The sequence below is a fragment of the Podarcis vaucheri genome (assembly GCF_965113315.1).
Source record: "Podarcis vaucheri genome assembly, chromosome: 8".
Classification (NCBI taxonomy): domain Eukaryota; kingdom Metazoa; phylum Chordata; class Lepidosauria; order Squamata; family Lacertidae; genus Podarcis; species Podarcis vaucheri.
This window is the reverse complement of record NC_138766.1, coordinates 52317267-52331781: the sequence shown is the minus strand read 5'-3', so window position 1 is coordinate 52331781 and position 14515 is coordinate 52317267. Positions and strand designations below refer to the sequence as shown.

Sequence of the window (14515 nt, the reverse complement as noted above, 5' to 3'; positions counted from 1 at the left end):
TGGGCAGGGAGGAAGTTCCTAGATTAGTGTGCCTTTTCTTCTTTTGTTCCTTAATTACTTGAGGGATATCTTGGGTGATTTCATGAGTGATATTCTGAATACCACTGGGTGGGTCATTAAGTGTAGATTAGTTGCTAAAGCTTTCGTGTCTTGACCTCTTGAGCTTGTGAAGAGTTTTTCTGAGAAGATGGCTGTGCTGCATTTAGTTGTGCTCTGGCTTGGCTTCGTGTATAGGGGCGAGCTGTGATTTTGTGCCTTGTGCCAGCCAGATCTGTGTAGGGATTGCAGTCCCCAAGCACTTCATGCTTTTGAACTGCTAGGTTGGCAGGAGCAGGGGCTGAGCAATCCTCTCTTAAATTCTGCCTCTCCCTTTGTACACCATTATCACCTTTCATCCCCATTCCTACCACCTCATTTCTCCTTTTTCAACTCTCCCTTGCATCCAGGCCACACCCACCCACCCATTTCTATCCCTCCTGCTCTCTCCTTTTCAGCAGCCCTCTTTGTGCTAACATGCTATGATGGTGTATGTTACTGTATCTTTAAGATGACAGAATCTTAAGAACATGACTGTCAAGTGAGCTTGTTCAGTTAGAGAAGGTTAAGTTCAGTTGATGGATGTTGTACATATATGGGTGTTTGGGGTTTTTTTGTTAATAAATTATCTCTTCTAAATTGCTACTTTGAATCTGGAACAAAGATAAACAAAGAACAAACAACAATACATGATGCCATAAGTGAAATACATTGTGTGTAGGTTGTTATAGGATATTTGATGGCTCCACATCCTTTATCTCTCACACATGGAAGGAGAAGCTTGTGTACAATGAGAAGAGAGAAAAGAGAAAATATGCATGTTTTAAGCAATGGAAGAAGTTTGAGTAAAGCAAGGGTGGAGAGACCCTGAGAAGAAAAATTTCAGATTTAAACAATAGCAGAGGCTTGAGTTAAGCAGGGATGGAGAACATTGAGGGTTTTTTGTTTTATTTTTTACAAACAGCTTTAACAAGGAGAAATGGAGATAGGTATAACACAGAAGCTATAGAGCCTTTCCCACCTCCCTTCTCACTGTACTTAAATCTTGTTTTAAGCTGCTACTTTCCCCTCTCAGTATCACCCTCTAATCTTCTCAAATTTCTGCCATTGTTTAAAATGGCCACTTTCCCCCTCTCATTATTTCTCCATTCTTGCTTTACTCATGTGTCTACTATTGTCTAAAATACACACCTTTCTTCCCTTTCATTGTTTCTCCCTTATCTCTGTACTCTAATTTCTCCTTCTTCCATTCTTCAGCTGCCTCGTTTGAGAGAGATAAAGGGCAGGGAGTGCTCAAATATTCCATAGTACCTTCACATTTCAGTCCTGGTATTTCACTCCTGGTATCATGAAGTAGATAAAACATTCTAATCTCATATATCAGTAACTCCCCGTGAATGTTCTTTGGCAACTAATGTCAGCCAATATGTTGTTTATTATTAAGGAAAAAAGCAAATGTTAGCTCAATGCTGAAGGTTGTGATGAAGATGACAAAAGGAAAGTATTTCACTTTCTTACTTTAAGAGGTTTTCTCCTGCTCTTTACAATTTAGTCTTTAATGATGAACTTACTAAGGTGGGCGAAGTTTTTTATGTCATTGATGAAGTACCATGTGCTCATTCTCTTAAAATAAGTGGTTTCACATTATTTGATAATTGTGTTGTACAGGTTTTTCGCATCTTGATGTCATGCTCGTGGAATGCTATGACCCAAAAGGTGATCAATGGAATATTTTGCAAACTCCTATTTTGGAGGGTCGCAGTGGTCCTGGCTGTGCAGTTCTTGATGACAGCATTTACCTTGTAGGAGGCTACAGCTGGAGTATGGTATGTATCCCTTGTCCGTACAAGGATCTCTCAGTTATCATTTGAGAGCATGCTGCAACCATTCTGCGGGAAGGATACATATCTAAATAAATTGCTGTCAGAATCTTTGATGTATGGAAAATATCTGGCTGATTTATAACCTGCTTTGCAAAATCAGTAGTCATTATTTCTTTTTAAGCTATTAACATCAATCAATCAATCAATCTCCTTTACTGGCTTAAAAAAGGGCATCGTATACATGGATCAGAACACAACACAGTTAATAAAATACAGTAGGAGATACTTTAGGATAAAACTGTCCAGATATCATGAGGTACAAAGATAGCTCTTAGGACCCATGGTGACATAATTTCATAGTGTCACTCAAAATTCTTGCCACATTCTCCACAATGCCATTACTACAATTGTTCAGCAGATAAGGCACCATGGAAGTGTCAGTGCGATAAATCCCCTCATTCAATACTTATCAATTTTTTTGCATAAAATGGGCAGTAAAATAAAATGTGTGCGATGGATTCGACATATTTTGTGCCACAAGGGCAGTATATTTCAGAGGATGGGATTTTTGAGAATCTACTTTGCAAAACTGCAGGTGGTAAGATGTTAAATCTTGCGAGGGAATATGGAGTGTCTTGGCCAAATGAGGGTAGTATTCCCAACCCCAATGGGGAACAGGTTTTGTTGGCTGCACTGCAAAGGGTTTGAAATTCAGTCTCTATAACGGTAATTCTTCACTTGATTGTCTGGAATGCTTCCAGTTGTGGGAGCACAAGTGATAGGTGATAGGCCTATCAAGTGATAGGCCATAGGTTCCCATTTTGCTCTCAATGCAAGCTAGCCTTTTGGAGTGGCGGGCTTATGCCAGCATGTGGAAAGTGAAAGAAGCTGGATCGGACATGAAATGTAGGCAGAGTCAGAATTTTATACTGGTGAGCCATGCTTTGGTTTCCCGCAGCCTTTGTCCAGTTTCCAGACACATGGCTGCAAAGCTATTTAATAATAATAATAATAATAATAATAATAATAATAATAATAATTTATTATTTATACCCCGCCCATCTGGCTGGGTTTCCCCAGCCACTCTGGGCGGCTTCCAAAAGAATATTAAAATACTATGATACTATTTACGTGAGAATGAAATTCTGAATTGAAGGGTGAGATTCTAACCATGCCAAGTTGTATGTGCAGAATATGCAAACAATCTATGCCACAGTTATTTATTGCCTTGGTGAATTTGTCCTTTATTCCAGATGTGAACTTTATAATCAAGCAGTTTTACTGCTTTGAGAGGAAAGAGACTAAGTATATCCCCAAAAGCATGGGGAGAAGAGATGATGTGGGGGAATCTGGCTATTCTTGGGTGCTATTATCCAGGCTGGTGACAGAGATTGGTTTTTACCAAGCCCCTGGCACTCTGTCATGATGCATTGCAACTCCTGAGAAGGAGGATCAGCAGAAGCAGCAGCTGTTGCCTCCTGCATTCTCTCTCTGAGTCTCTCACAAAGAGAAAGCAGGGTTGCTGACTAGATTATCTGTTATCACTTCCAGCATCCTGCCGAACCCCCCAATTGACTGTCAGGAGCTCAAGCTCCCACTACCTTGCACTTGGCTCACCCAAAGCCCTACTTTCGAGATGACTCTACTATAGTTTTTTTGAAGTTGTGACTAAATCAGGGCAGTGTGTGTGCATCTTAGTTGTAAAGGTTCCAGAGCAACCAAGGACCAGTTGTTTTCTAGTTGAAGCTGTTCAAATTTTGCTTGGATGTCATTTATCTGCTACCTCAGCAACACTATGTTGTGTTACAGGGAGCCTACAAATCTTCTACCATTTGCTACAGTCCTGAGAACGGAACCTGGACAGAGCTGGAAGGAGATGTGGCTGAGCCCCTGGCAGGTCCTGCTTGCTCCACTGTCATACTACCTGCCTGTGTGCCGTACAATAAATAACATACAGGAAGTACTGAAATGAACACTGTTAAAGGATGGGTGACTTAACTATTTTAAGGGACAGAATTCCTGGTACTACATACAACAAGACCCTATCCCCAATACCTGCATTTATGATTTTAAAAAAGGACTAAGTATAGTTCCCACCTCAGACAGACCGGTATCTTGTCAAACAAGTAGCTTGAAAGCATGGAACACTGCACATGTTAACAGATGACCATTTCAGAGTGATCCTCGCGTTTCTCTGCTATAAACCCTCATATCAATTCTAAATTTAAAGAGAAGAATTCTAAAGATCCAAACACTGCCTGAACGAACAAAATTACTATTGTGCATTGTATTTTACCTGCATGGGATCTGTGTTGAAGTCATGGTGATGTTGCTCACAATTAATTCAAAACTGAGATGCCCAAATGCATTGAACTGCAGAATTGCTTCCCCATTTTAACCCTAATCTGTGGCTGCTGACATGTTCTGCAAGTAACGCAACTTAAGAAGGCAGATCATAAGAGAGAATGCTTCTGTTCTGAACAGATTGGCCCCTCATATAGTCTGCTCTGAAATCCCCATGCCTAAGTGTAGGGGAAAAAGTGGAAGTTTTTCAGATGTATCACAATTGAGGTTTTAGGACTGGTGCCAATCTTTGATTTTATTTGCACTGGTGTAAATCCAGAGTAATCCATAAAAGGTAAAGGTACCCCTGCCCGTACAAGCCAGTCTTGAAAGACTCTAGGGTTGTGCGCTCATCTCACTCTAGAGGCCGGGAGCCAGCGCTGTCCGCAGACACTTCCGGGTCACGTGGCCAGCGTGACGAAGCTGCTCTGGAGAGCCAGCACCAGCGCAGCACACAGAAACGCCGTTTACCTTCCTGCTATAAAGCAGTACCTATTTATCTACTTGCACTTAAGGGTGCTTTCGAACTGCTAGGTGGGCAGGAGCTGGGACCGAACGACGGGAGCTCACCCCGCCGCGGGGATTCGAACCGCCGACCATGTGATCGGCAAGTCCTAGGCGCTGAGGTTTTACCCACAGCGCCACCCACGTCCCTAGAGTAATCCATAGAACCTCATTTTATTATTCTGTATATTATTTTGTATTGTTCTGATTTAAACATTCTGGCCTATACAAGTAATTCTTGTTTTTTTAAGATTTAAGTTATTCCTTAAATTAATTCATAAATTTCAGATACAAATTAACAAATATTTGAGTCATTTTGACTAATAGATTTGTTATTTCCCCCCTATTTAACACCAAAGAACAAATTCTTTCTTAAAACGTGGATTATGTGGTATCACATATCATTGGCAAGTAGCTGCAATTCCTTAATCTGATCTACACTGAAATATTTATAAACTAGCTTTGTACCTGTGGTGAAAAGAAATATGGGCATAGAACTAACAGGTATAAAGTTTAGTTAAGCTCAACTCAATTCCAATAGGCAGTGCAACTGAGGCAATTTTGAGCCCAGAATGGGAGGGGTGTTGAGGATAAACATGCATTTGTGACCTTACAAGGAGAAATGTAGGTGGGAGAGGTTTGGAGCAGAGAAGCAGTGGGCGCAGGAACAGTTAGTATGCCTCCCAATCTATAAATTACACTCTCTAGAAGCTGCTGATTCTTTTAAATTAAAAAGGGCCATCAGGGTTTAATCACACTAATGTTTAACATCAAGTTAGACCTTATATGTTTTCTTCTACTTTAATGCATTGGTACCCTGGAACTCGAACGGCTCCGTTCTCGAACATTTCGGCTCCTGAATGCCAACAAACCAGAAGTAAGTGCTCCGGTTTTCGAATGTTCCTCAGAACACGAACGTCCAACACGGCTTCCACTGTGCAAAAACCTAGCTGTTGGCCAATTGGAAGCCGTGCCTCATAACTCAAACGTTTTGGCAGTTGAATGGTCTTCCAGAACAGATTCCGTTTAAGTTCCATGGTACTACTGTATTTGTCATATTTGTGTAGTGTGCTAGAAACAGCTATTTCACATTAGTGCTGTGCAAGGCTTTTGTAGAATGGGACACTTTGTCCTTACCTATCTCCATCCAAGTCCCATTGGGCGTCTTGCACAGGAATAAAGAGTACGGGCATAGGAATATGATTTGATTCCTACTACCAATGGATGGAAATAAATTTTCTTTTTTTGCCCTTCTTAGGACTCTTATGCCAGATCCTACAAGCTGCACCACCCCTTCAGCAGCCGGTTCACACACTAACCTATAGACTGTATAAAAAATAAAATTGTCTGTTCAGAAATACAAGACAATATAGAATCAAATCTAGTTTTACAAAAATAAACCTTTATGTTCAAATCTCAGACGTGTAAGGGAACAACAGAGAGGCACAGGATACAAGTAGGCAGAAGTCATACATCATAGTTGACCAAAAGGAAAGGTAGGAAACTCAAACTATAAGACTTAGGCTACTAAGAAAGTAATAAAACTGATAACAATAAATACTGGATTTCTTAATACTACTGCTACTGTTGTTTTGCTAATGCTAATTACATTGTTGTCACTTGCAGAAAACTAGCAGAGATTCAGTCTCTTCAAATGTTGCAAATGAATTGTTTAGGGAACTGTATCTGAAGGAAAAAAAGGAAACATAGTGAAGTCCCTGTTACAGAGTTCCTGAAGCTGGAGTGTTTGTCCCGGAAACTCAACCCATTTTTCTTACGTAGTGCAATCTCTGTTAGTTTTGTATTTATTTGTGTTGTTCCGATCAAAAAAAATACTTGTAAAATAATACGTTGTGCAATCATAACTTGGGGGCGGGGAGGGTTTTTAGAAATCTATATGTATATATAAATATATGGAAAGGAAACCTGTTACTACTCCAAATGAGAGAACATTTTATGGCGTTTAAAAATACCAGGACTTGCCACTATGTTGTCCCATGCCACTGCTAAAATGCCACTTTAATGGGAAAGATGGGGGATTTCTTGTCCGTTTAAAAGTTCTTTTTTTAAAAAAAGACAAAGATAATTAAAGCATTTATGAGGAATATATGTAAATCTTTCTAATTTTTGGGAAGGCATGACCAAGGAAACCATACAAGTAACCAATAATGTAAATTTTGTACAGTACTAGAATGTGTAAATGAAGCTTGCTTGTAGGGCGAGGGGACTTTAAATAAAAACTTATGTACTAATGCATCTGTCTGACAAATCTCTGCTGCTGATGAATTTAAATAATCTAACATTTAATGTTTTGAGATCCTTTCATCACGTAGGTGTGTGAACATTTGAGTTAGGCGAGTAAATGACTGTGTAGGCCTATTCATGAATACATGGAAGACCAAATCTTTTGAGGGATTGAATGTCATTTTTTTAACACCTTCTTCTAAAAGGCCAACTCCAAAGTCTGTCCTTGCAACTGAGACCTCGTTTCAGAAAGAAAGAAGGCAGCAGAATGTGCAAGTAGCTGTATGTTTATATTTTTAAAATAATTATCGTAAACTTAAGAGAGGCTGGTGGTGTGTGCAAGTGTGTTGGAAGAAATAGAAAAGGACATTTCATTTTCTTCTTGCTTTGTTGTAAGTTTTTGAAATTTATGGCACCCAAAGAAGGCTTACTAGTACTGGAGGTCAGAATGGTTAGTGGGAGGGGAAGATGCACTAATGAATTCTAGAGTGCTTGTAATGCCATAAAAGATTCAGTTAATCTGCAGCATAGATGTTGATCAGTGGAACTGAACTTGGCTCCCTGGACCTTGTCAGATTTATTCCGTGCATGTCAGTGTTCCACACCAATTACAGATTTTAGAAGAGGCTCTCATGCAAAACTCTGTGCCCTAATATATAAGCCAACTCAAATGTAACTAAAATTAAAATCTGACTGTGGCAAATCTCTATGATCCTGATATATGAAAATCCAAATAAATTATTTGTTCACAGAAATGAAAAATAACTTCAGCAGGAAATTTCAAAAAATTACTTATGCAGGATTAATCCAGTTCAATGAATGCATCTTGCGTTGATTAATAAAGCAGCCATGAATTGCAAAGTAAAACTACAGAAGCTGTGCAAGGACATTATCTTTTGTATCCCTTACTGAAGCAAAAGAAGAGCATATACCTCCAAGAGAGACGTGTCCACTCAGTGTATTATTTTAATTGTAAGGCACTGAATATAAACACATTTTTATTGCATTATTATCACATTGGCTTAGCCTCTGACCAGCTGTGGTTATATATTTTTTCATTCATTTTACTTCTCTGGAAAACAAAAGTTGCTATTTTACAAGTCAACATGGTGACTTACCCATGGCTCAGCTGCGTTTATTTTCCCTTCTCCTCCTTGTTCAGAAGCAATGCTACTCCTCTCTTCCATCTCCCCTCACATTTATACACTTTCTGTGTAGTTTTTGGATAAATGGTTTTGCGCATCCCATGATTCCAGATTGTTTTGCTTCCTAGTTCACCGCCCAAATAAATGCTGTAAGTGTAATGAAATAATTTGAAATGTGAGCAGTGGGAATAGATATTTTCCCTCTCCCACTAGATAAGGTAGTGTCATTAGATAAGTGGGAGAGGTATATTTGCTGCTCTTTTTCCATTAAGAAGGGAGATGGGTTGAAGGGAGGGGGTGAGTGTGTTGATCCCTGCCCCGTTTCACTGACAAATAGTGCTTGGAAGTCACTGAGGAAGTCACCTTGCCCTATATGATTGCAGAGACTGTATACCTTTGAAGCGCATTCTTTCCCTCAAAGAATTCTGGGCATTGCAGTCTACTCCTCACAGACTTCCAATTCCCAGCAACCCTCAAGAAACTACAGTGTCCAGAATTCTTTGAGGGGAAGAACGTGCTTCAAATGTGCTTTGAAGGTACTGTGTGTATGCAACCACACTTTTGTGTGGCTGGAATGTAGCCTTCTGTGCAAAGATAAGAGTCGCATCTATTGCTCAGATCACTTTTGCATCTGAGCACATCCGCCACTGGCAAGGGGCCCCCAGGTTTCCCCAAAGGGACTGAAGCTGAAAAAGGTCCCCCACCCAGGCCATAGGTCTAGCTACACTGTGAAATCACAGCAGCAGCAGAACTGCTGGCATGAATTCTAAAATAGCTGCTCAAGACTTGCAAGTGCTCCCAATATTTGAAGTGAACATTGTAGGTACAAGATGGGGACAGATTGCAAAACCCATTTCTAGCTCTTGGCCAGATATAATACTAATACCAACAGGATTAGAGTTTTGCTCTTGTATTATGCAGGAAAAGTGTATGCTATAATTGACAGGGGGTGAAGGGCATTTCCAAACAACATTTAAAAGCCACACAGACTATTTTAACTCTCAGACCAAATTAGCTGTGACACTTGTCAGATGGTTAGCCCTGTGAAAATGTTTGAAGCTGATTTTTTAAAAAGCAGCTGGTACTGGGGTGGGCTCAAATCTCTTACACCAACCCCCTGCCCTGGCTGAAGTCATGGTCAAAATTTGCCTGCCTCTATTTGCAACGAAAGAAAAGCTGCCATTGGCACCAGCTGCAAATAGCAGGTGTGGAAGGGGCAAGCCTTAGAAAATATTTGTGCACAGTCTGCAGCTACCCTTTGTATATATGCAACTTTTGATAACACTTTGTCAAAGAGAAGCAGCATCCCAACAAGCTGATATAGGTGAGGATCACTGGATTGGGGCTACTGAGCTTCTTCTGATCCAAAACAGGATTTGATGTTGATACTTCATTAGCAAAAGAATAATATATTTGCTCTCCCACAAAAATGATGACTGCTCAAATCTTCAACTGGCATAAGTTTCCCTTAATGTAATTTTACCCCTCTACATATGTAATAGGTTGTCTGAAGTACTACAATTATGAACTAGATCAATGATTAAATTCAAGCCATTCCATATTAATGTGACACTTCTGAACTACACAGTACGTGTGTTACAGCATTTGGCTTTTAGAATTCACAAATGTAATATCATTCACTGCTGGGATCAGATGGTAGAATTCCATATGCTTATGTGTCATTGCTTCACTTGAAAACCAGTTTTTTCCCTTTTGTTCTGTGAGTTTTGTGTATACATCATTTTCTAATTCCCTGTAGTAATATTTCTGTGTAATATTTAATTACCAGAACATGCAGTTCTATACCAGGTGAAAGTACTCATATTTTTTATACATAGTTTGGACACAATCTTTTTCACATATAAAATAATTTGCAAGGTTCCTGTTCTTTTTCAATTGTACAAAGAACCTAAAGCTACATGACCCATCTTTTTCACACAAACAGAATAAAGGAAGAAAAGATTTGCATACAAACAAGATGATCTTAAAGGAATATGCATTATTCTCATCTCCCATTGGTTGTGTACACTCCTAGTGGGGCTGGTGGTGAGAAAACACGGGCATTTCCAGATTCAGAAAGGAGCAGCTGCCTGCCTGGTAAATTCTGGCTCAAACCCAAATTCTTGATTCTGGTTTCTGAATTACCAAACAACAGCAGCAGCAACCATCTCCTGAAATACTCTTGAGAAGCACAGGAAACTAGATACCATAGTGATTCTGCACCTGAATTGTCTATGCCTAAATCTCTTCTTGGCTAAAAAGTTTAAGATGTAATCTTAGAATCCATCAATGAGACTTACTGCATCATGGTAGAGCTAATTGAATTGTGTCTGCATATATTAATTAGATCATCTCACACCTCCAGATCCTGGAAATTGTAATTGAGTGCTTATCTTCACTTATCCTAGTAATGAGGTGTTTGCCATGATCTATCCCCACTCTAAAAAAAACATTGTAGCATGTTTGTCCATAAACCACCCAGCCCTTTGAATAGTGCATGGCCAATACCCTTACCATTGTTCTCATCCCATCCCCCTCTGGTTGGTTCTTACTGATAGTCCAGATTGCTACTGGTGAAGGATTTCATCCTTATTGCTGTGATTCTCTCTGCCAACAGACAGAGGGGGGTGGGGTTGTGAAAGGAAAGAGTATGATGACTTCAAGGAGACAGTGAGTGACTCAGTGCAAAAAGGGTAAATTTCGTCTGCATATTCCTAACAGCGGGGACATTCTGCACATCTCCAGAGTGCACTAAGTGATGCAGTAAACCAATAAATTAGAAGAATGTAAATTCTTTAGTAGGAATTGCACACAGGGGAAAATGCTTCCTCATCCTCATATTTGTTTTCATGGAAATAATGTACACTCTTTCTCAAAATCAAACTGGTACAAAGCTGAGTAAGACATCAAAACCAGTTATAGATATTACGCTGAACTGCAAAATTTGCAGTAGTATCCTTATCTGTTATGATAAAATGTAAGAGTGATCACACAACATAATCAAACCCCAAGTAGAGGAGTTTCCTCCCCTTCAGTTCCATTACTCTCTGTTCGTCTTATTTATTTCTCATTACTGTAGATAGATTTAATTATATACTAAAGGCCCAAGTGGCCTCCAATATTAATTTATGGTTTGCTTTTTATAAGTTTTCCAGGATTGCAACTTGTATAAATAGAGTTCATTTCACTTATCTAACAATGCAATCCTATTTTCTACTGATGTCTGTTTGAAATTGTTCCAGTGGGGTATATTTACAGTGGTGTAGCAATGCTATTGTTCTGGAGCTAGCAGGTATCTGTAGAATCCCACACCAGGGAAACAATACCAGTGCAAGGGGGGAACTGATAAGTGTGGTTTGAGAGAGTCAGAAGTGGCCAACTTAGACTTCTATCCTTCCTTGGAGGCCATTCTCACTGCCTATACCGGGCATAGGCAAACTCAGCCCTCCAGATGTTTTGGGACTACAAATCCCATCATCCCTAGCTAACAGGACCAGTGGTCAGGGATTATGGGAATTGGAGTCCCAAAACATATGGAGGGCCGAGTTTGCCTATGCCTTTCACCTATGTCCTTCCACCGTTCGGCTTCCATTCTTAGACCGAGGTAAATTTCGCAAACCGGGACACTACTTCCTGTTTTGCGGAGTTCGTAAACTGAATAGTTCGTAAACAGGGCTGTTCTTAAACCAAGTGTTATGTACTGAGTTGAATAGGATCCAAAATGCAGCCGTCTGATTGGTCCTAGAAAAACAGGATACAAAATGCAGCAGTCTGATTGGTCCTAGAACAATGGGATTCAGAATGCAGCAGTCTGATTGGTCCTAGAACAACGCAGCAGTATGATTGGTCCGCAGGAGCCACCCAATCCAGCTCCAGGTGGAAGTGAATCCACAACCTGATTGGCCTACAGGAGAATCCCGGAATTAGCCAATCACGTGCAGCCCAGTGTGTAAATAATGTATATAAAGCAGATATTGTGGGGGAACTTCCATTCCTCCTCACCACTATGAGCTGAATAAAGAGCATGAAATCCACTCTCGGCTCCGAGTATATTTCACCAAGGTACCACTGTACTTCATTCCCCAGCAGAGTGGGAGAGCTTTGCACAGCTTCATAGGGCCCCCTTCAAACTATTGACAAGAGAGGGAGTCCAGGTTTGCATCCTGAACATGGGACTCAGAAGTCAGGGGGATTTTTTCAACTCCGCTCTAATTGCAATTAAAGAACACTCTCTGGAGGGTATAATGCTAACCCCAAGTTACATAGGGTGCACAGGGATAGGTTGAGCAGATCCCCTTGCACTGGCAGAACAAACATTTAAGTTGGCGTAGTGCAGAGCTTTCCAAACCGTGTGTCGTGACACATTAGTGTGCTGACCTTGTGAATTTGCTCTCACTGTCCATACATCCTTGTCCATGTGGGCCTGTCTCAGGTGACCAACACAGCAATTTTAGTAATATAATTCTGCTATGTTATGTCTCTACATTCATTTACATTTGCCAGAAATATACTTGTATCTCTTAGGATTTCGACCCTTACTCCTTTAAAATGATTGCAGGATATGAAAAATGAGCCCCTTTCACCCCAAAAAAATTAATTTCACCCATTACATAAAGAAGCAAGTCTGCACACTTTCTATCTTTCAAGGATTCTATGCCTGACTGCATTTATGTTCTCATTTAGCATCTCAAAATGGGCACTTTCTTTCAAGAAGGATTACTGCATGAATCACCTGCTTAGTTAATCTGACTTATTAGCATACTGTCACCCATTAACTGCATTATAACAACTATAGTTCTTACTATTCTCCACCACTACTCCAAAGCAGATTTCTCCAGGTTTGCAAGGGCATTTGTTGCTTTCTACCTTTTGCAAACCCTGGTATTTACCACTCCAGCACAGTATCTGCTAATAATTTTGGGAGGGATGAAATCATTATGAATATCCTGCAGAGCTCCCTCACTTAGGCCATAATCTTTCCTGGTGATTTATTGGAAAATATTTTAAAATCAAGTCCTTAATATGGCAAGAAGCCACTTTGAAATCCAAGCAGTTCTCAGGCATCCCTTCAGACTCCAAAATAAAGACACGGAGGAGTAGAATTACAGATTTCTTTTTCTTATGTATGGTAATTCATAACAGGCAGATTGGATCTAACATCCCTAGTAGGAAAATTAACCATTCAGAACATGATCTTATTGCTCACAAATATTTTAGGTGTATATTGCTATTCACAAGGGCACACACTTTAGAATTCATTTAAGATTTGTGGGTTCTTGGAAGCATGATTCCATTAGGTAAGCATGCATTACAAGCTAGGAATATTCTTCTTCATAGAGGTGATTCTGGAAACGGTAGGTGCATAAAAGATTAGGAGAGATGGGCAAAGCCAATGCCTGCAGTTCTGTCTGAAATTTTTATGGCGAGGACCAACTTCAAGAACATTTCAGTTGGATAGACTACAATCAGCCACTAAATCAATATATTGGCCCTTTAGATAAGTCATTTGATTTTCCAAAAGAATGAGAAATATTTCCATTGTCACATTTTTGTACAGTACTTGCATTTTTAAAAGAATGCAGAAGAACATTGGAAGCAGCCAAGTAGCTACTTTTACATCCCACTGTGCATGCACAAGCCACAAAATGGAATCCGCTGGAAAAATTGGAGAGGTTAAAAATATATGATCCCCTTCACACATAGCTCATATGAAGGGGCTCCACATAGTTAAATGGGTGGTGGGTCTGCAATAGGCAAACTTACACACATAGAACTCTATACATGTAGGCTTCCACAAGTGCTGGAAACCTAATCACACAGGCTTCCAGCTACCTCAGAAGTCTGTGCGAGTGTGTCGGCTTCTTCACTGCAGGCATCCATATGCAAGGCAAGGATGTTGTCCGTGGAACTGGGCAAATTTGCAGTTTGACCACTGCCTGGAGCCCCCTTCAAATTATTAATGTATGAAGGAGGCTATTGACCCTTCCTTCCGTCCAATATTTCCTATCTTACATATGTGAAGGTGGGGCCTTCCTATGCAGTTTCATAGAATCACAGAATTGTAGAATGCAACTGTCAAATAACTTGCTACTAATCCTCCATTCTGAAGACAGATTCCAAGAAAAGAGGGTCAAATCAAAATGTTCAGTTTCCTTTGAATGCCACCCCTGCACGAGTCAGTATGCTTTTGAGTTATATTCTGTCCATATCTAAAGCAGTGGAGACTTTTTTTCTTTTTATTAATTTCCCCCCTGTCCCTACCTCCACTTTTCTGCAAAGCATACATATGCTAGAAACAGTAATAGTTTTGTAGGAACTATTTCTTTTTTCGATCTCTTTATCTACACACACACACACATCTATACAAGAATGCAATGCCTAAAAATCTTTGCTCGCTATTGCAGCATATTTAGTCAACAG

General features: G+C 40.0%; 1 protein-coding gene across 2 annotated transcripts in view; it reads left to right on the top strand.

The window, feature by feature from the left end:
* The window catches only part of KLHL14 (kelch like family member 14), a 60624-nt gene extending 53662 nt beyond the window's left edge, over positions 1-6962 (top strand). For both annotated transcript variants that reach the window (XM_082234823.1, XM_082234822.1), the window contains 2 exons: positions 1705-1862; positions 3669-6962. In XM_082234823.1, the coding sequence (XP_082090949.1) occupies positions 1705-1862; positions 3669-3809 (299 nt within the window). In that variant the 3' untranslated portion in view covers positions 3810-6962. The remainder of the gene's footprint in view (positions 1-1704; positions 1863-3668) is intronic.
* Positions 6963-14515: the final 7553 nt, after the last annotated feature.